At 43.2% G+C, this 22,208-nt stretch overlaps 1 protein-coding gene and 1 non-coding gene across 11 annotated transcripts in view; both read left to right on the plus strand.

Annotated features, from left to right (window-relative positions):
* UBAP2 (ubiquitin associated protein 2) overlaps nucleotides 1–22,208 on the plus strand; it is a 113,146-nt gene that overhangs the window by 78,455 nt on the left and 12,483 nt on the right. For 7 of the 10 annotated variants that reach the window (XM_044276281.1, XM_044276280.1, XM_044276279.1 and 4 more), the window contains exons 16-22: nucleotides 1,824–1,863; nucleotides 10,772–10,964; nucleotides 11,141–11,207; nucleotides 14,926–15,127; nucleotides 16,299–16,390; nucleotides 18,693–18,743; nucleotides 19,579–19,657. In XM_044276281.1, coding sequence (XP_044132216.1) covers nucleotides 1,824–1,863; nucleotides 10,772–10,964; nucleotides 11,141–11,207; nucleotides 14,926–15,127; nucleotides 16,299–16,390; nucleotides 18,693–18,743; nucleotides 19,579–19,657 — 724 coding nt within the window. The remainder of the gene's footprint in view (nucleotides 1–1,823; nucleotides 1,864–10,771; nucleotides 10,965–11,140; nucleotides 11,208–14,925; nucleotides 15,128–16,298; nucleotides 16,391–18,692; nucleotides 18,744–19,578; nucleotides 19,658–22,208) is intronic. The other 3 variants (XM_044276282.1, XM_044276285.1, XM_044276287.1) reach the window with 1 other exon arrangement.
* LOC122925319 lies at nucleotides 2,019–2,098 on the plus strand. The gene has a single exon (XR_006387622.1). It is a non-coding gene; the product is annotated as a small nucleolar RNA SNORD121A (small nucleolar RNA).

Here is a 22,208-nt window from a genome sequence, read left to right on the forward strand (position 1 = left end):
AGAGGGTGGGTTATTGTAGAAATCGTTATTATAGAGACGGGGTACTGTTGAGGTCACTAAAAAAGGTGCGGCCAATGGGGAGGTCACTGTTAAGGGAGGAGGGGACTGTGGAGGTCTCTGTTAAGGGGGTTGGGAATGGTGGAGGTCAGTTAAGGTGACTGTAACCTATGGTCAGTGTTAAAAGGCATGTGCTGTAGAGGTCACATAAGGGGGCGGGCCTCTGTGGAGGTCACTGTCAAGGGGGTGTGGTTCTGTGGAACTCTGTTAAAGGGGCAGGCTGCTGTAAAGGTCAAAGTTAAGGGGTTTGGCTGCTGTGGATGTCCCATTTTATCGAGATGGTGCACTGTGGGGGGGGGGTCAGTGTTAAGGGGCGGGGTGCTGTAGATGTCACTGGTATAGTGCATACTGTATCTTTTAACGACACACAAACATTCAAACATTTAGTGAAATAGATTAATTATACCCGTGCGAAAACGGGTCCTTCTGCTAGTTGTATTATAATTGTTAGGGGTGCACCGAAATTTCGGCGGCCAAAAATATCGGCCGAGAATGCACCTAATCTGTTTCTGCCGATATTTTTACATATCGGCCGGAAATAGCGGGGAGGGACTGGGAGGAGGAGCTGGGGGCTGGTGCGTTCACTGTGCTCCGGCCCCCAGCTCCAGTAGTTATAAAATGTTGTACAATTAATAAGCATTCTATTAATTTGGCCCCCCTCTGCAGTATTACATTCAATACAGCCACATCCTACTCACAGGGCTGTGCTGGCCGGCCGGGCAGACGAGCGGCAGCGTCACGACTGACGTCACATGCCTGCGCCGCCTCCTTCATTCAGAAAGTAGGCCGGGCACATGACGTCAGTTGTGACGCTGCAGCTCCTCTGCCCGGCCGGCCAGCATTAAGATGACAGCCCTGTGAGTAGGATGTGGCTGTATTGAATGTAATACTGCAGAGGGGGCCTCATGAATAGAATGCTTATTAATTGTACAACATTTTATAACTACTGGAGCTGGGGGCCGGAGCACAGTGAACGCACCGGCCCCCAGCTCCTCCTCCCAGTCCCTCCCCGCTATTTTCTATTAATCTATTAATTGTACAATGGGGGCTGTGGATGGCACTGTTATGGGGTGGGTGGGGGTCTGTGGATGGCACTGTTATGGGGTGGGTGGGGGTCTGTGGATGGCACTGTTATGGGGTGGGTGGGGGTCTGTGGATGGCACTGTTATGGGGTGGGTGGGGGTCTGTGGATGGCACTGTTATGGGGTGGATGGCACTGTTATGGGGTGGGTGGGGGTCTGTGGATGGCACTGTTATGGGGTGGGTGGGGGTCTGTGGATGGCACTGTTATGGGGTGGGTGGGGGTCTGTGGATGGCACTGTTATGGGGTGGGTGGGGGTCTGTGGATGGCACTGTTATGGGGTGGGTGGGGGTCTGTGGATGGCACTGTTATGGGGTGGGTGGGGGTCTGTGGATGGCACTGTTATGGGGTGGGTGGGGGTCTGTGGATGGCACTGGGGTTGGATGGCACTGTTAGGGTGGGTGGGGGTCTGTGGATGGCACTGTTATGGGGTGGGGGGTCTTTTAAAAGTATTTGGGCAAAAAGGCAGTTTCGGTTTCGGTCAAGGGGTATCCTGAAGTTTCGGTTTCGGACCAGAATTTTCATTTCGGTGCACCCCTAATAATTGTATCGTGATTTGATGTTTTCTGGCACTGTCTAATGTATAAATGAGCTTCAGATTTTTTTTAAATCTTCTAGCCGATGACTTAAGGCAAGGGTTCACAAACCCTTTATTGTATTAAGCTTTCATTTATTTTGATTCTAGAACGGACACAATGGAATTCGGGCACAAGTGTCTTTGAACAGTAAGTACAGTTTTTGTGAACATTACCATTGTTTGCGTTCTCCTGACGTATGCAGCAGTAACATAAGTCGTTAAGAAGTTTTCTCTATTACTGTAGCCTTTATTATGGATATTAACTTTCCCCAGAATCGTGCCCCTGTTGCGAGGGCAGAGCTACTGAACAAGACAATGATGTTTCATTCCAAGCACATATCCTAATTATTGTGTGGACAACAACTTGCTGAGTCTTGTGCCAGTCTCAGATTGACGTCATCTCTTAATCCATAACAAACTGTCTTTCTATTAGAATCCTCTTTAGCACAAGGTGACAAAAAAAATGGCAAATTGTGTTTTTTTTGTTATTTTTTTTTCCTGTTAAGGCGCTCACCGCATAGGAGATTTTTAAATATTTTAATAGTTCTCACTTTTTGGGGCGCAGCGATATGTAATATGTTTAATTTTTTTAAATATATTTTAATGTAAAAATGGGAAAGGGGGTTTTAAACTTTTTAGTATTCTGTTTTTACTTACTATTAGCCCCCTTAGAAGCTAGAACCTGGGATCTTTTCATCCCTTGTCCTATTCACCCTAAAAGAGCTCTATTAGGGTGAATAGGATCTCACACTCCCTGCTGCCCTGGGCATAGTGCACACTGCACCAGGGAGATTACCATGGCAGCCAGGGTTACAGTGTCCTGGCTGCCATGGTGCCCAATCTGAGCCCCATGTTTACACTGGTGGGGCTCAGATCAGAAGCTGCCACTGCTCCAACAATGAGGAGGAGGGGAGGGGACGCCACCAATGATTATAGTTATAATGAATAACCAATGAATATAATTAACACATTAATTTAGGTGAATATAGTTTATGCCTGAATACAAACGCAGGCTGCGGGTGCCTGCCATATCCCATACCCAGCCTCAATGACTGCCCTCTGTGATCTGCCGCAATTAACCTTTCAGGTACTGCACCTGATGGGGTTAATTGCAGCAAATCGCAGCGCGCAGTCGCCGGCCGGGTATGGGATATGGCCGACATAAACTATATTCGTTGGTGGTGCGGTAGCCATAGCCCCTCTTCCTCCCTGATATCAGTCCATTGGTGGCTGGGGCACAGGGAGGAGGCACTGTCTCCTTCTCCCCTGTGCTGCTGAGGAGAACATGGCGCGCGCTGAGAGCGGCACGTTCCATGTCGGTGCAACTCGCCTGTGTCTCCTGGATGAAAGCCCAGCGAAGGGTCTAGGTGCAAATGGCAACAAGACTACAAAGTCTTGTCGCCATTTTGATATTCTCAATTCACAGACTATATAATTGATAAGGATATTACGTCTCTGATATAAAACTAATCACTGGTCAATAAATAGAGGCGCTAAAACTGCAACGTTTGATATGCACGCTGGTGGGACAGCTGATGCGCTGTACTTTTTTAACCACTTCCCATTTGGGCCATTTGCCCCTTTCCTGACCAGGCCTAATTTTGCAAATCTGACACATCTCACTTTATGTGGTAATAACTTTGGAACGTTTTTACTTATCCAAGTCATTCATAGATTGTTTTCTCGTGACACATTTGATGGTCATAAATTTGCGTCAAAATATTTCACCTTTTATTCATGAAAAAATCCCAAATTTACCAAAAATTTTGAAAAATTCGCAATTTTTTTACATTTAAATTTCTCTGCTTTTAAACCAGTGATACCTTATAAAATATTTATTACTTAACATTTCTTAAAAATTTGAAGAATTGCTTCTAAACTTCTAAGCCTTCTAACGTCCTAAAAAAATAAAATGACATTTCCAAATAATGCCAACATAAAGTAGACATAACATACTTAACATGTCTACTTTTATGTTGGCATCATTTTGGAAGCGTCATTTCATTTTTTTAGGACGTTAGAAGGCTTAGAAGTTTAGAAACAATTCTTCAAATTTTTAAGAGAATTGCTAAAATCACCAGTTCAGGTCTGAAGTCACTTTGTAGGGCCTACATAGTGGATTCCCCCCATAAATGACCCCATTGTAGAAACTAACACATCGATGGTTAACAGCCAAACAAAACTTTATATTTATTACCCAGATTCTGCGGTTTACAACACCCCACATGTGGTCATAAACTGCTGTATGGGCACACGGCAGGGCGCAGAAGAAAAGAAACTCCACATGGTTTTTAGATGCCATGTCCCATTTGAAGCCCCCCTGATGCACCCTTACAGTAGAAACTCCCAAGAAGTGACCCCATTTTGGAAACTATGGGATAAGGTGCCAGTTTTATTGGTACTATTTTTGGGTACATATGATTTTTTTGATTATTCATTATAACACTTTATGGGGCAAGGTGACCCAAAAACTGGTTGTTTTAGCACAGTTTTTATTTATTTATTTATTTTTGCAGTATTAACCTGAGGGTTTCGGTCAAGTGAATATCACTGAGGTACGACTACCTAAAATTTAACCTTTTATTTTGGTCAATTAAAATTCCCTGGAAGAGGAACGACTAGTGCAACAAAACACAACACAAATACAGTACAATTAACACACGGACGAGCAGGATCAGACAAGCGGATCAATATGAGAGGGAAAAAGGGGAGGAACGCATCAGGGCAACCCGTGCCACAACAGTATCTGTCCCTACGATATCCCTTTATAACTCCTCTTCAGCCCAGAGATGTCTTGATGGTAGGCACACTCCGTCCACGTACCTATGCTGTCTATCCTTATGGTGCCCTTTATATACTATCCCATATGGATATCTGGGTAATAGTGTATATATAGAAGAAGATATCGGTTGTATAATCACGTGTCCCGACGCGTTTCCCCCCTTCCTCTCATTGAAGGGGTTCATCAGGGGACAAAAAACAATGTCAATCAAACACAGTGTTCAACAGATATCAATGAAGATGGATCTTAAGTCTGGAGGCCACAACCAAAACCAATTAACTGACTGTACAAGAGTCCGCACGCGGTTATGTTAAGATAAACCGACTCCCCACCAGTAAAGAGTATACTTAGCTGGTCCACTGGAAGGATATTTAAGTCAGCGGTTCTAGGTGAACATCTTGTAAGGGCCTCCAGGGGGCAAGATATGTTGTAGCTCCAATTTCTTTGGAGTTCCCACCGACCCTAAATAGCCAGAAGGGGCTTGTCCCAAGTAAAGGGATCACTCAGGGATGCTGGTGTTAATCATGTGATCCTGCCATAGGGAGGGGCCAATCTAGGTTACAGTAATCCTGCTAAATGTCCCCCTAAATAAGGGGACATAACCAAATCAGATCTACCTCCTTAAATGTAGGACAGGGCTACTGGTGAGCCGCATAATTATTGTCAATCTACGCAGCCACTACGATGAAAAACGATCGGGCCGTCAAAGATACAGATGGAACGCACGCCGAGAGGTAAAATGGCCGTGCGTTCCACCTCCAACCAATGGGGACAGAGCCCCATTAGTCCTCCGTCATGCGTCACCGGAAGTAGGTAGATAAAGCGCACGCCGCTCAGAGATGACCACGCGCTCCACCTACAGCCAATCAGGGGCCACCGCCGCTTCATACAGTGGGGACGTAGAGGTAACATATGCCTTCCCCCATTCGGTCAGGTGACCCTGTAAAAGCGCAGTGCCATTCATTGATAAATCCAGTACCTTTTTTTTTTTTTTTTTTTTTTTTTTTTTTTTAACTTTTTGGCCCCCATAAGGTCATACAAGACCTCTTGGGGACATTTACTTCACTTTTTTTTTTTTTTTACTGTTGATTTCTCCTATAACTGGGGCTGACATAGTAGACCTAGTTACAGGAGAAATGCACCCCCCAGAGAGGCTGTGCAGCGCTGTACAGCCTCAGAGCAGGGCTGATCTCTGAAAGACCTCATACAGCTCCTGCACTCTCATGACCATCGGGCCGGAACAGGAAGCTCATAGCGCTTCCTGCTCTGCATACACGGCGCTCGGTGAGCGCTGTGTATGCAGCGATCCAGAAGGCAGGGACACCTGGGCACTGTCCCTGCCTTCTCTCTGGGTTGTCCTGCTGTCACTGACAGCGGGCAACCCGATCAGCAGCTGCACGATTAGCGTGCAGCTGCAGTTTCTGAATGGAAGTCCTGGAACGTCCTTCAGAAATAAAGAACCACCTCCCGGACGTTTATAGTAAACGTGCGGACGGGAGGTGGTTAAGCAGCTAAGATAGCTCCTGATGAACTATTATTAGAGGAAACTCGTTGAGCCATGACGCGCTGTTTTAGTCAGTAGATTTAGAGCCTTGACGTAGTTGGTAGCCCTATTAGTATAGCGGAGCAGTCCCCTCATCTGTTATACAAATCGGTTATCACACAGATGAATGAGGGTCACCTCCGCAATCTCTACACTTGGGATCTGCATGAATCTTTTAGCAGATACCCTTGCGATCTATACTAATAGGTCTGTGTCGCTCTTAGCTTTGAGACCATAAGTGGACTGGTGTATTTATACACCGTTGCGTGCCTCTCCTGTGAGCAGCTTGGGTCTCGGCTAAGTGCGCCAATTGACTGTCTATTCTTTCATTCACTGTACCGGCATATAGAGTGTTTAAATTATGATACACTCCAGGCTCAGTGGTTTGAAAAGTCAATAGCCTACAATACATATTCCCCCTGTGGCACTAATAGGTGGGTGGTGACATAATAGGCACATATAGTTCACCTGATACACTTGAGACCTATGTATTTAAGTCCTTTTGAGTTTAGTTTCTGGGAATTTTAATAGGATTTGTATCCCCGTCTCATCTTTTTTAGTGCATATCAATAAACTTTGCTGTTTTAGCTCCTCTATTTATTCACCCGTGATTCATTTTGCAATTCTAAGTCGCTTTGGTGACCATGGAATGGTCGCCATCTGGAGCCCTGCTATTGTAGGAACCGTGAGCAGGAAATTTGTTCAGGCCCGTACCCAGCCATTTTTTGTTTTGCCTTCTCCTTTTTAGCATATACTTGGCTTTAGATCAGTCTTCCATGTTGTCGTCATAATCATATCTGCCTCATCTTTATATGTACATAGAAGTTACTATGGCAGACAGCTGGCACGTGTCCACCTAACCATCATGTGAATTTCCTACTTTTGAAATGCTTCTGGGAAAAGCCAACCAAGGAAATGTGTCGCCAAAATTTTTATCTGCCAGTTAAAACCTGATGGTAACAAGTCTTTTTTATTTTTTTATTTATTATTGTTATTTCTTTAACATTATTATGTGGGTGGCCATCTTGCCTCAGCATTTACAAAGCATTAAAACAAAAATTTCTTTACAGCAGCCCGATGGGCCATAGACACAATGGTCAGGAGGGTATGCTCTGTGCCCTGCACAGTGGTCATTGTACAAGGAAAAATATAGATAAGCTCTGACAATCGGCCATTGCGAATGGTGAATCCTGTTTTATCTATACATTTTCAGGCAGGATTAGAATGAGTTAACTGCAGTAAAGTAATCTGTAAACCAAGAAGTCGTGCCAATTATTAGACATGGTGGCTAGTGCGAAAACTGCAGGATTTTTTGTTTTCGTTCAACTATAAATGGTGACATGGAAAATGTTAAAATCATTGAAAATGATTTAAAGACGACCTGTCACCCCTCCTGACATGTCTGTTTTGATAGCTACATGCATTTCCGATGTAATAACAATTTTGGAGAATCTGTTCTTATGTCTGTTGTGCCATTCCTCTGTTATTTCTACTATAAGTTATGAATAAATTGCTATTAGCCTTCAGTAAGGGTACAGAGGGTAACCAGTTGGGAGTGTATACCTTCACAGACTCGCTATCCAATCAGTTCTGCCATTTTCAGACTGTTTGGATCATTTTGGGAATGATTTTATTTTTTGGGGATGTTACAAGGCTTAGAAGTTTAGAAGCAAATCTTGACATTTTTCTGAAATTTTCAAAAACCCAATTTTTAGGGACCAGTTCAGGTCTGAAGTCACTTTGCAAGGCTTGCATAATAGAAACCACCCAAAAATGACCCCATTCTAGAAACTACACCCCTCAAGGTTTTCTAAACTGATTTAACAAACGTTGTTAACCCTTTAGGTCTTCCACAAGAATTAATGGAATATTGAGATACCATTTCAAAATGTAACTTTTTTGGCAGATTTTCCATTTTAATAATTTTTTTTCCAGTTACAAAGCAAGGGTTAACAGCCAAACCAAACTCAATATTTATGGCTCTGATTCTGTAGCTTACAGAAACACCCCATATGTGGTCGTAAACCGCTGTACGGGCACACGGCAGGGTACAGAAGGAAAGGAATGCCATACGTTTTTTGGAAGGCAGGTTTTGCTGGATTTTTTTTTTTTTTTTTTTTATTTAACACCATGTCCCATTTGAAGCCCCCCTGATGCACCCCTAGAGTAGAAACTCCAAAAAAAGTGACCCCATTTTAGAAACTACGGGATAGGGTGGAAGTTTTTTTGGTACTAGTTTAGGGTACATATGATTTTTGGTTGCTCTATATTACACTTTTTGTGAGGCAAGGCAACAAGAAATAGCTGATTTGGCACCGTTTTTATTTTTTGTTTACAACATTCATCTGACAGGTTAGATCATGTGGTATTTTTTTTTAGAGCAGGTTGTCACGGACGCGGTGATACCTAATATTGTTTTATTTATGTAAGTTTTACACTGATTTCATTTTTGAAGCAAAAAAAATGTTTTTAGTGTTTCTATAGTCTGAGAGCCATATTTTTTTTTTCAGTTTTTGGGCGATTACCTTGGGTAGGGTATGATTTTTGCGGGATGAAATGACTGTTTTATTGGCACTATTTTGGGGTGCTTGTGACTTTTTGATCGCTTGCTATAAGGCAGCGTTTCCCAACCAGTGTGCCTCCAGCTGTTGCAAAACTACAACTCCCAGCATGCCTGCACAGCCAAAGGCTGTCCGGACATGCTGGGAGTTGTAGTTTTGCCACAGCTGGAGGCACACTGGTTGGGAAACACTGATGTAAGGTGACAAAATGTTTTTTTTTTTTTTTTAGCAGTTTTTATGGTGTTCATCTGAGGGGTTAGTTCATGTGATTTTTATTGAGCCGATTGATACGGACGTGGCGATGCCTAATATGTATACTTTTTTTTTTATTTATGTAAGTTTTACACAATAACAGCTTTTTAAAAAAAAAAAAAATATGATGTTTTAGTGTCTCCATATTCTGAGCCATAGTTTTTTTTTTTTTTTTTTTTTTTTTTTTTTTTTTTTTGGGGCGATTCTCAGGTAGGGGCTCATTTTTTGCGGGATGAGGTGACTATTTAGATTGGTACTATTTTGGTGGGCTTATGCCTTTTTGATCGCTTGCTGTTGTACTTTTTGTGATGTAAGGTGACAAAAAAAGGTTTATTTAGCAGTTTTTATCTTTTACAGTGTTCATCTGAGGGGTTAGGTCATGTGATATGTTTATTGACCGGTAGAGCCGGTCGATACGTACGCGGCGATACCTAATATGTATACTTTTTTCTTTCTTTTTTTTTTTTTTTTTCTATTTTTTTTCCCAAATTTTTTTTTTTTTACTTTATTTGGGGAAAATTACGTTTTTGTTTGTTTTTACTTGAAACTTAATTTTTTGGGGGGAAAACTTTTTTTTTTTTTCAACTTTTTTTTTCCAACACTTTGGGACTTGAACTTTTGGGGGTCTAATCCCTTTACAGTGCATTCCAATACTTCTGTATTGGAATGCATTGGCTGTATGAGTAATACAGTGAGTATTACTCATACAGCTTCCAGCCTGGATCTCACAGGCTCGTCAACGGAAGGCAGCGCAATGCCTTCCTTAGGCATCGCGCTGCCTTCCATGCCATCGGGTCCCCCCTACAGCCGCATGGGGACCCGATCAAACCGCGCATTTAGCCAAAGTGCCTGCTTAATGATTTGAGCAGGCACTGGGTTCCGATCACCGGGCGGCGATGGTGATCGGAAATACACATGACGTACTGGTACGTCATGTGCCCTGAAGAGGTTAAAGGACTTGTTTAGGAGTTGTTGTTTTTGAAAGAGTGCGTGCGCTTGTGCTAGTGCTGCCTCCTCCTCCTTGTTTACCTGCTCGCCATCGCAACAGCAGGCATGAACAGGTGTACTTTAATTCACTTCAATGGGACAGCTCCTTCCTCTTCAAGTGTATAGGAACGAGCGGTCTCATTGAAGTGACTGGGATGACTTCTTGTAATTACACCTGCTTACCGCTACTGTTGCGACAGCGAGCAGGTAAACAGTGAAGAGGCAGCGCACTCACATTCTCTTCAGTCAGCTGATCGGTGGGGGTGCTGGGTGTTGTACCCCTGTCCATCTTATATTGATGACCTATACTGAGGATATAAATAGGTTATCAATAAAAATACCTTGAACAACCCCTTTAAGAATATTCAGTACAAATTTTATTTTATCCACCAGCCCCCCCCCCCTTTACAGGGTTATTCAATGATTAATATAAAAAATGGAAATCAGACATCATATAGTAAATGACAATATTTCAAAGAAGGCTAGAACCAGCCCTGCACCTCACATGGATCCAGAGATCTCCACATTCATTGCTCTATTTTTAATTAATTTCAAGCTGACTGCTTAGTGGGTGTGTCCTTTCTGCGGCAGCTCTTTGTATAACTTGAAAACTTAAGATATGTGGTCTACACTCCCTTAGTCACTTTGCTCAGTGGTAGGTATTTTCCCAAAGTCACTTGTATATAACACCACAGCACTTAGAAAGTTATAATATTTCCTCTCTCTTTATTATTCCATCCAGCATAATTTGAAACATGGCCAACATTTCGGTCCCGTCCCGGGACCTCGTTCTTGGCCAAGAGTGAAGGAGATGTAGATAGTAGCGATTCCGCTCCTGGATATGGCTGAATGGAGTGCTAACTAAAAATTAACATGGAAATGAATTGCTGTCTGTGGGTAAGGTTGTCTTATGAGTGTCCTCTGGTTCCAGCTGCTTCCTCCGTACAATCAGTGAAGTCTGAGAGCTCGCAGAACCTGTCTTCTGTAGTGTCCCTGTCCAGTCCGGCCTCCACCGCCTCTTCTCTCCTTCCAGCAGTCTCGCAGCAGCACACATCTGCGGTGTCACTCTCCAGCTTGCCACAGCCCAACGACCTCTCAAACAGCTCTTTATCCCAACTTAGCAGGTATGAAACCATGAAGCTCGTCTCGCAGTAAGCGCATCAGACAGTGATGGTAAACCAAACACATATCTGAATTTATATGTGGAGATCTCTTTTGCTCAGTCTATTCTTGTGCAGCCAGTTCACTTGTCTTACTGCTGCAAATTGTCCTTCTAATGTAGTGTCTATTCTCCTCCTAGCACTTTGTCTGGGCACCAGAGCAGCCTTCCTGCAGCATCTGTATTGTCCTCAGCAGTTTCCCACACAGTAAGTTCTTCCATTCCTGGTTTACCTGACATTTTTAAAGAGTTCTAAACCTTTGTGTAAAATTTTAATAAGATGTTCCTAATGCCCTTATAAAAGTTTTTCTAATTTATTTTGTATGTTTATTAGACTTTCCCTACCAAAAAACGCAATATGCGCTCCTTCCCGTACTCACTGCTTATGCAGGGGATATAAAGGCTTTATATAAAAAATATAGGATCAAAGGAAAAATTAAAAGTTGATCCTCGATCCACCTAAAAAGAGATTGTTGTTAATTGAATTATGTTGTGCAATCGGTAAATACGGTACAAGTGTCTATGCAAAAATATAAATGATTTATTATACAATAATATACTGATTAAGCTTTGGGATTTTACAAGTCAATAATATGCAATAACACAGTGATATGCAGTACCTAAAATTTGCCACTAGATGGCTTTAACACGAAGACCAACGTATACACAATACCTCTCAAACATAAAAATGTAATGCAACCGTCTTAACGACAATTGTTAGATATAAAACAATGATACGGGCAGATACGAACCCTTGCTCTGCTAAAACTATGACAAATCTCGGACCGGTAGTATTGCAACACAACTTATAAATTATCAAGCCAGATATGGCTATGGAATGAATATTCCAATCAGAGATGCCCTCTGATATCAATATTAGGTCTCTTATTCAGTAATATGCATCTTTACTGAATAGCTATAATATTGATGTAGTACATCTAACATACATCTGCAATAAAGCAGGGAAATTCAATCAATACTACATATAATAAAATTATACGTTACCCGAGAGTGCAGTTGATATGAATAGTCTAAGGGGAGTCAGCTCTAAAGTCTGTTCTCATCATTGGATTTGTATCCTAGGGTGTGCTTCCTTTCTTTGTTTCTGTGTCATCTGTTGCTCCCTGTTCTTTCCTGTTGCTGTTCGTTTTTTTTTTCGTGTGTGTGTGTGGTTTATGATCACAAACTCATCAGACACACCTTCCTAACTAGGAATTTTCCAATCATTGTTGGTTAGGCGTGTACATATGATAATGACTGATATCATTGTATTACCCAAAATGCATTTCTGCTGTTAGTGTAATGTTACTCATTTACCCCTAGATGACACTATTACCCAAGCTATTAGTATCATTCTAGTAAGGGGTAAATATCCAATCCTGACTTTATCTTACATTCTATACACATGACCTTTGGAACCTTAAATTAGAGCTGAGGGATTAATTTTGACACGTATACAAATTAAAACAGACGTTTGTGTACCATTTAGACTTTCCCATACTCTGATTTATGTTACAGATGATATAATGAACATTGTACTCACAGATGTCTCTCTCTCCTTGGTTACTCCAATGGGTGATTGATGGTTAGTTAAAATAACACACCTTCCCTGAACGAGGACTCATTAACACGGTCTACACTTTTAAATTCTTCTCACCATGCTTCAGGAGTATATGCGTTCCTAGTAAGAAATATATAAGATAATAGATACATAAATGTCCTTCATAATATTCAGTATAAAACAATTCATAGGTCCTATTGATTTTCTTATACAAAAACTAAGGTTGATCATAAGTGTATATAGATTTTACTGATTTTCTGCGTCATTAATGGATACCAAACTGTAGAGGTAACTAGCACCAGCTGTGTCTATCCTTATCTCATTCATACACTACGTGCAGAATTATTAGGCAAATGAGTATTTTGACCACATCATCCTCTTTATGCATGTTGTCTTACTCCAAGCTGTATAGGCTCGAAAGCCTACTACCAATTAAGCATATTAGGTGATGTGCATCTCTGTAATGAGAAGGGGTGTGGTCTAATGACATCAACACCCTATATCAGGTGTGCATAATTATTAGGCAACTTCCTTTCCTTTGGCAAAATGGGTCAAAAGAAGGACTTGACAGGCTCAGAAAAGTCAAAAATAGTGAGATATCTTGCAGAGGGACGCAGCACTCTTAAAATTGCAAAGCTTCTGAAGCATGATCATCGAACAATCAAGCGTTTCATTCAAAATAGTCAACAGGGTCGCAAGAAGCGTGTGGAAAAACCAAGGCGCAAAATAACTGCCCATGAACTGAGAAAAGTCAAGCGTGCAGCTGCCAAGATGCCACTTGCCACCAGTCTGGCCATATTTCAGAGCTGCAACATCACTGGAGTGCCCAAAAGCACAAGGTGTGCAATACTCAGAGACATGGCCAAGGTAAGAAAGGCTGAAAGACGACCACCACTGAACAAGACACACAAGCTGAAACGTCAAGACTGGGCCAAGAAATATCTCAAGACTGATTTTTCTAAGGTTTTATGGACTGATGAAATGAGAGTGAGTCTTGATGGGCCAGATGGCTGGATTGGTAAAGGGCAGAGAGCTCCAGTCCGACTCAGACGCCAGCAAGGTGGAGGTGGAGTACTGGTTTGGGCTGGTATCATCAAAGATGAGCTTGTGGGGCCTTTTTGGGTTGAGGATGGAGTCAAGCTCAACTCCCAGTCCTACTGCCAGTTTCTGGAAGACACCTTCTTCAAGCAGTGGTACAGGAAGAAGTCTGCAAGGTAAGAAAAACATGATTTTCATGCAGGACAATGCTCCATCACACGCGTCCAAGTACCCCACAACGTGGCTGGCAAGAAAGGGTATAAAAGAAGAAAATCTAATGACATGGCCCCCTTGTTCACCTGATCTGAACCCCATTGAGAACCTGTGGTCCATCATCAAATGTGAGATTTACAAGGAGGGAAAACAGTACACCTCTCTGAACAGTGTCTGGGAGGCTGTGGTTGCTGCTGCACGCAATGTTGATGGTGAACAGATCAAAACACTGACAGAATCCATGGATGGCAGGCTTTTGAGTGTCCTTGCAAAGAAAGGTGGCTATATTGGTCACTGATTTGTTTTTGTTTTGTTTTTGAATGTCAGAAATGTATATTTGTGAATGTTGAGATGTTATATTGGTTTCACTGGTAAAAATAAATAATTGAAATGGGTATATATTTGTTTTTTGTTAAGTTGCCTAATAATTATGCACAGTAATAGACACCTGCACACACAGATATCCCCCTAAAATAGCTAAAACTAAAAACAAACTAAAAACTACTTCCAAAAATATTCAGCTTTGATATTAATGAGTTTTTTGGGTTCATTGAGAACATGGTTGTTGTTCAATAATAAAATTAATCCTCAAAAATACAACTTGCCTAATAATTCTGCACTCCCTGTATATCTTAAAGGAGACCAGAATTACTTTTCTCAGACTGGTACATCTAAGAGAATAAACCTTATGAACAGTGTCCTTTCCATGAACTTTTTTCGGCTATCTTTAAAATACATGACATAATGGTGAATATAACACACACGCAGCTTATTATATATCAAATCCACTTTAATAACTATATCAAATATCTTATTATATACTTATAAGGCACAACAGGCTCCATTCTCAAACCTCACAGTTCGTACACCGCTGAGCTGTCAGCGCTGTACAGAAAGCTGAATTTTAAGCGCACAAGGAATAGTGCGCTTTAGGTAGGGAAAAGTCTAATAAAAATACCAAATTTCAAAAGTAAGTATATTAGAAAAACTTTTTTGTTAGGGCATTAGGGGCCTCTTATTAAAATTTTTACTCAACGGTTTAGTAACTCTTTAAGGGCATGGCTATTATAGCCAAGTTATTTTCCAATAATGTAAACCTTTTTATTTTCTGTAGCATACCAGTGTGGAAAACACAGTATCCCTCCAGCCCAGCACAACCTTCTCTACAGCCCCCACATCGGCAACGAGCACCACCTCTTCTGTCATCAGCCTGGCCAGCAGTATGAACACTACAAACAGCTTGGGCCTGAGCGTTCCCAGTGTTAGCGTGCCAGTAGCTGCTGCTTCCACACGAACTGCTCCTCTGGTTTCTTCCGGTAAGAGGCAATGGCTATGAACAAATGTTATGGTTACGTTTCTGCTAACAGTCGCTTACCATGTCCATGTTTCATACTTCCACCAGCATAGCCAATATAAATATAAAATGCCTTGTCAACTGCCACACCTTTGCTATCTGATGATCCTTGTCCGGCAGCTAACAAGACCGTTTTTTCAGGAATAGTGCTCATGCACGAAGCCGTAGATTCGGTCCTCATCCAATCATTTTTTAAAAATTTTTTTTTTTGAGGAACTGATGCGGACTCATTCATATCAATGGGCCCGCAAGAGAAGCAGACAGCAAATACTTCTTGCGGATCCAAGTTTTGCGGACCGCAAAACAGTCATGTGCCTTAGTCAGGGTCATAGTTGGAGCAGGCTGTACATACAGCTTTGTGCAGAATGTTTTATAGTCCTGGTGTACGGCCCACCCAAATAAATGCAAAGTCTTGGTAACAGACTATATCTCCCGCTCAGCCTTCTGCAGCTGCCATGTAACTTGTTTATCATTAGAGGATACAAGACCTTGTTGACTGGAAAGTATCTGTGTAAGCACCAGTAGACCCGATCAGCTATGGAGATGATGACCCCTGTAATGCTTATTATCATAGCTTTCAACTTGTTTGGTTATTATTGAAAAGTCAGTAGAAATTTCAGTATGTTTTAGGTGCTTGTCTAGAGGTTGCATAACATGTAAGGCTACTTTCACACTCTGGTTTGGTGCGGATCTCCATCCTTTCAGAACGGATCAGTTTGTATTATCTTTAACATGGCCAAGACAGATCAGTCTTGAACACCATTGAAAGTCAATGGAGGACGGATCCGTTTTATATTGTGTCATAGAAAACGGATCCGTCCCCATTGACTTACATTGTGTGTAACGGATCCGTTTGGCTCAGTTTCGTCAGACGGACACCAAAATGCTGCAAGCAAAGCGGAATGGAGACAGAACAGAGGCAAACTGATGCATTCTGAGCGGATCCTGTTCTATTCAGAATGCATTAGGGCAAACTGATCAGTTTTGGACCGCTTGTGAGAGCCCTGAACGAATCTCACAAATGGAAAGCCAAAACGCCAGTGTGAAAGTAGCCTTACATTGGGGTCAGATACATGATTGTAATTTTAATTTTTTTTTTCTTTTCTTTTTTTTTTTTTTTTTTTGCTTTCCAGGAAAAGCTCCCCCCAACCTGCCGCAGGGTGTCCCCCCTTTGTTACACAATCAGTACATAGTAGGACCTGGTGGTCTCCTCCCAGCATACCCAGTAAGCCCAGTCGTTGTGTGTTGAAAGGGGTGATGAAAGCATTGGATGCAGAGTTTTCTCTTAGGTTTGGATGTAGGCAGTGAGGACAGTGTTTATGGGATGTGGTAGCTGTGTGTGAGAGCATGAGTTTTTTTTCATTTACGACTACTATGCCTGAATGACAGGAACATTAAAACCTAAAAATGAATGATGCAAAAAATATATTTGCCCTCCACTGTTTGTCAGGTTATCCAGAAAATGCTCCAGGCTGACAGGTGTTAAGCTGGCCATACACATTAACTAAATGTCAGGTGATTGATTTTTCAGTTGGATCACCCTACTTTTTCACTGATTGCAGATGTCAGGGGGGTAAGGAATTGGGAGTAGGATTTCAACTGACTTGTTCTTTTGTTTATGGGGTGATAATCTGCTGCAAAATGTGTCCGGCTTTCTCCCCTGAGGACACTTGCCCCTGTGTGCATGAAGGGGTAAGGAGTTATTGACTGAACAATCTAATATGTCTGGCCAGCTGTAACTCAAGCCTGTCGAAGTACTGTATATGACCAACAAACCACCTCCAGTACCTGACTGTTCTACATTGTCTTCTGTTCTACTGTCTTCACTGATGGTGCTTCATTATGATAAAATAAAATAAAAATAGCTTGCCTTTGATGCCTCCTTGTTGCATGTAAATTAGGTCCCCAAAGTCGAGGAGGTTCCTTGAATGTCCTGGGGGACATCAGTCAAGCGAGAAGGGACTGGCTTTGGTTATAGAGACCTTGACTTGCTGCCTTTTCACTCTATGCAAATCAGGTCCCTGAAGTCATGGAGTGCTTGGAGATATCAAAGTTATAATATGAAGGACCTATTTTGGTTAACAATGACCTAGTTGGAGATTAGCTGACCAGAACGGTCAGGTACTGGTGGAGATTTGGGGCACACATACCTTCGGACAGTTTGCCATCTATATCCTGCTGATCTGCACCATCCTGGACTGAGGAGGGTGCTGGGGCACAACTTTTTGTTCTACTGCAACAGTTCTCCTTGTCCAACCAGACACAGTACAGCGATGAGGAGAAGGGGGAGACCTAGTTGAGCTCCTGAGACGCAGAAGATTTCTTATATACTTTTCAGTTTTCTAGCGGAGACTAAATTCGTGTCAGTGGGCTAAGATTGGTTTAAAGGGTATCGGTCATAACAGAAGTGCATTTCAAACTACAGTCCACAGTGAATAATGTTGGCGAGGCTGAAGCGGAAACCGTAATTCTGAGATTCTTATCTTGATACTCTCTCCTGGTCTTTTTCTATGCACCTGGACACTGGACCTGTGGTTGAGAAGACTGCAGAACGAATCTTCTCAATGCAGTACAGTGCCATTTGGCAAGTGCACAATATGATAGCAGAGTTCAGTCTAGAGATAAGTTAGAGATTTTGATTTAGCCTCAATAACATTATTTACTGTAGTTTGAAAGGTATTGCTGTGCTTGATAGTCTTTTAATAAAAAAAAAAAATAAATGCACACCTCACCAAGCCCCACCACTCCTTTTCCAACGCTGCCTGTGTTTGATATCTACTTTCGGGTCCTTTTTTAACACATAGGAATGCCTGCTTAGGCTACTTTTACACAAGTGTTTTCTATTCCGCTATTGAGATCCGTAATAAGATTTCAATAGTGGAAGAAAACTCTTCAGTTTTGTCCCCATTCATTGTCAATGAGGAGGACAAAACTAAACTGAAGAAACGGAATGCACCAAAATGCAAGCAGCGTTTTTCTGTCAGTAATGTGGTGCGGAGCAAGACGGATTAGTCTGACACACAATGTAAATCAATGGCGACGGATCAATTTTCTCTGACACAATAGAAAACTGATCCGTCCCCTTTGACTTTCAATGGTGGTCATGACAGATCCATCATGGCTATAGAAGATATAATACAACCGGATCCGTTCATGGCAGATGCATGCGGTTGTATTATTGTAACTGAAGCGTTTTTGCAGATCCATGAGGGATCCGTAAAAGCACTAGTGTGAAAGTAGCCGTAGCCAATGACTGACAAAGTGGATTTGATTTCTCCTATATGGCAAGACAGGACTGGGAGTTGGCGATCAGTGAGTGTTTGCCACTAATTTTATTCATGTTGTAGAATGCCTATAGGCTGAATTTATACACAGGTTTCTTTATGGCATTTATGCTGTTAGTTTAGTTTTTTTTTGTGGGAAAAGAAAATGCCTTTAAAGCATCATTGCACTCGATTTAGTAAATGTCATAAGTAATGCATGTAAATTTAATTACTGATTTATAACCCTGTCTTGTTACTTTTAAGCAGATCTATGGATATGATGATCTCCAAATGCTTCAATCCAGATTGCCAATGGTGAGTAGTGTTGTAGAGTGTAGTTTACTCCAAGAATAGAATTCAATTATGTAAGGGTACTTTCACACTAGCGTTAGTTTTCCGTTATTGAATTCAGTCATAGGGGCTCAATACCGGAAAAAAAGGCTTCAGTTTTGTCCCAATACATTCTGAATGGAGAGCAATCTGATCAGGATGTCTTCAGTTCAGTTCCTTTTACGGGCTGCGGTATATTCTCCGGCCAAAACATCAGAGCATTTGCTGGATCTGGCATTAATTTCCATTGAAATGTATTAATGCTGGATCCGGTACCAAGTGTTCCAGAAAAATGGATCTGGTTTCCCAGTCTGCGCATGCGCAGAACTTTAAATCTGTGAAAAAAATAAATACTGGATCAGTTTTTCCGGATTACACCAGAAAGACGGATTCGGTATTGCAATGCATTTGTCAGACTGATCCGCATCCGGAAACAAATGATATCCGTTTGCATACGGATTTCTGGATCAGGCAGGCAGTTGGCGGAACTGCCTGCCGGATTCTTCGAACTCTAGTGTGAAAGTAGCCTAAAACTTGCTTTTTTAAATAAGATTGCAGAGGGTTATCTCGTTAGGCCTCTTTTCAACATGCACCAATAGAAAATAGACATCCTCAAGAACCCTCCACCAGTTTGGAGTACTGAGGGGTTAGAGCAGCTCTCACTGTGGCGGGCTTGGCATCACCTTGTAGCACATGATTTTTCTGGGCCCCCTGGTTTACTACATCATGTAATGTGTTTTTGGCGCCAGCAACCTCCAATAGCGGTTATCTAACTGGATTGGCACCCCTTTTAAATATTTGTCTATTTTGTTTTTGGTAGGACTACTATGGAATCACATTCCCTGCCCCAGCAACGCTTACTGGAAGAGATGGAGGACTTGCAAGCAACCCATACTCAGGTTGGTTGACAGCACGCCTAGATACAGAATAATCTGTTGGTCCTGACGTATTCTTTCAATTAGTAGAATGTATGTTGTGTAGACTATTGGGTTCTGCTTTGAGCATAGACCAGTCAAGCGGGTTTTTTTTTTACCCCTGGTTGCAGACAACAATATCTCATAATTTTAACCCTTAGAGGACTGTCACGATCTTGCCCGTTTTTCCCAGGTCGCAGTACCTGATCAGACCGGGATCCTGTACCAGCGGTCAATCGGGACAAGTACTGACACTACACACGACTTTGATCACCCTGCTTCCTACAATCTACCAGATTGCACGGGAGATCAAATTGTTGCCGATTCTTTCTAACAACGACTAAACTTCTGAGATTCGCATTTTAAAGCAAACAAATAGCTGAAAATTAGGAACTCTAATGGACTTAGAGTTCTAATGGACAAAATATTGCCCGTGCTAGGTTAAATAATTGTTTTTAATAAAAATTGAAAGATGTAATAAAAAAAAAAAAAAAAACAGAAGCATGCAAATATACACAGAACAGTTTTTAAAATAAAAAGGATGAAAGAAAACTACTTTACTCAGAGACTTTTAGCTATCGGGTCCTGAGGCAAGACAGAAAGACACATATCCTCATTCAATCAGATTTGCCTCAAAATGGGGAACCCGTTGCAATCTGCTCTGTCCATATGGGTTGGCTGTGACTTTTATGACCGGTCATTCACGCTGACATCTGGTCTAAAATAGATTTCTGCCCATAACTCTACACAGGAGAATGCCCACCCGATAATTGTGGGCTTGTTTTTTAGCTTTCAGTATTGGGGTCACAGGGGTACCAAACAAGGGGTGTCCACTTGACCCCAATCGGAGCAACTGATTTTCTGAGCCAGGATTTAACATAAGTGGGTGGTTTTTGGCATGTGCGGCACCGTCACCTCCTGTCTGTTAAAATGGTGTACCTCAATCTATTGAGCTGTATTTCTCGCCCATTTTCCTTGGGGGACACAGACCTTGGGTATAGCTCAGCTCCCTAGGAGGCGTGACACTAAGTAAAACTGTTAAGCCCCTCCTCCATCAGCTATACCCTCAGCCTGGAGAGAGGCTACCAGTTTTAGCTTAGTGTCCAAGGAGGCAAGACACTCCCTGCTACTGCAGGGCTGTTTTCTCCTTGATATTTTATTTTTCTAATTTTGTTATTTTACTTTTTCCTAGGGATACCAGAGACGCATGGACCTCTCTGCTCTCCCGGGGTTGAGCTGCGCCAGTGCCAATTTATCTGCACTGCTGCCTCCCCCACAGAAGCAATAGGAGGATCTGGGCAGCAATGGCTCCCCTACATCCCGCCAGCTAGGGGGTCGCCCGCACGCCAAGCCCCTCTACCAGCTTCCTGCCACTGCGGTGCCAGTGGCTGAAGGGGCGACCCTGCTGGAAGGAACTGAGGGTGAAGACGTCGTTCGGTGAGATGGCTATTCCAGCCCATACCCCGTCCCTATTTGCAGCACCTACCCCTCTGGGTAAGGGGGGCACCCGTGGTCGCTTATTCTGAGCGCTCAAGCAGACCCTCCCCAGCTCCCCTCAGGTTATCCTCAGCAGGGGGGCCGCCTTCCTCCACGCCGTTCCCCCCACGCTGCTTTCTTCAGCCCGGCATTCTCTCTCCCTTCCCGCTGCCGCCCGCTCCATTCCGATCGGGGGGCGGGGCTTATGCCCGACATGGGCAGATCGCGGTGGAGCTTGTTTCTCGGCGAAACAGGGGACTTGGTGGCAGAGGGTCACCCACCTGGGCAAATCGCCGCACTCCAGGGGCCTGCGGGCCCTTTATTTTCTGGCATCTGGCTTCTTCTTAGCCCTGAGAGCATTTTCGGCAGCAGGGGGCGTGGCTTACGCACGCGTCCTGTTGGGGGCGGAGCAAGCGCTGGAGGGGGCGGAGCTTGTTTTCCCCGCGATTCTGCTGAGATTTCCCGCGCTTCCTCACTCCTGACAGGAAGCTGAGACACGGTGGGGGACTCTAAACTCCTGTGTACATCGCTCGGCTTCTGTGGGCGCTATCTGCTGGCTCACTGCTGTTGCTGCTCTCTGCTGCTGCTGATCTGCTCCATCTCTACTCCTGACGTTCTTCTGAGGCACTGGTAGGACAGTTAACCCTCTCCTAACCCTCCTGGTCATAGCTGCTATAACCCTTTGTGGTCTCTGTATTAGAGTACAACCACCTTTCAGCATGTCAGATCCCACGGGTGCCCCCAAACCCTGGTACCATGCCTGTACCGCTTGTAAGGAACTTTTTCCGCGTGGACAATCTGAGCCGCATTGCCTTGCATGTCAGGCCCCGATGCAGGGCCCGCTTCCCGCTGCGACCCCCGGTGCCTCTGAACCCCCTGACTGGGCTAGGTCTCTGTCTCAGGCAGTGGAAAGCCTTACACACGTAGTGGGCCGTCTCGTGGATAGACCGCCTCTCCCGCAGGCTGCCACAATCCCTGTCGCACCCGCTGGGACTACCGTTTCTGCCGCCCCCACTGGTTCCCTGCCTCCCAGCGAATCTTCCAGGGCCCGGCATACTCA

The sequence above is a fragment of the Bufo gargarizans genome, chromosome 1 (genome assembly GCF_014858855.1).
Source record: "Bufo gargarizans isolate SCDJY-AF-19 chromosome 1, ASM1485885v1, whole genome shotgun sequence".
In the NCBI taxonomy this organism is placed as follows: domain Eukaryota; kingdom Metazoa; phylum Chordata; class Amphibia; order Anura; family Bufonidae; genus Bufo; species Bufo gargarizans.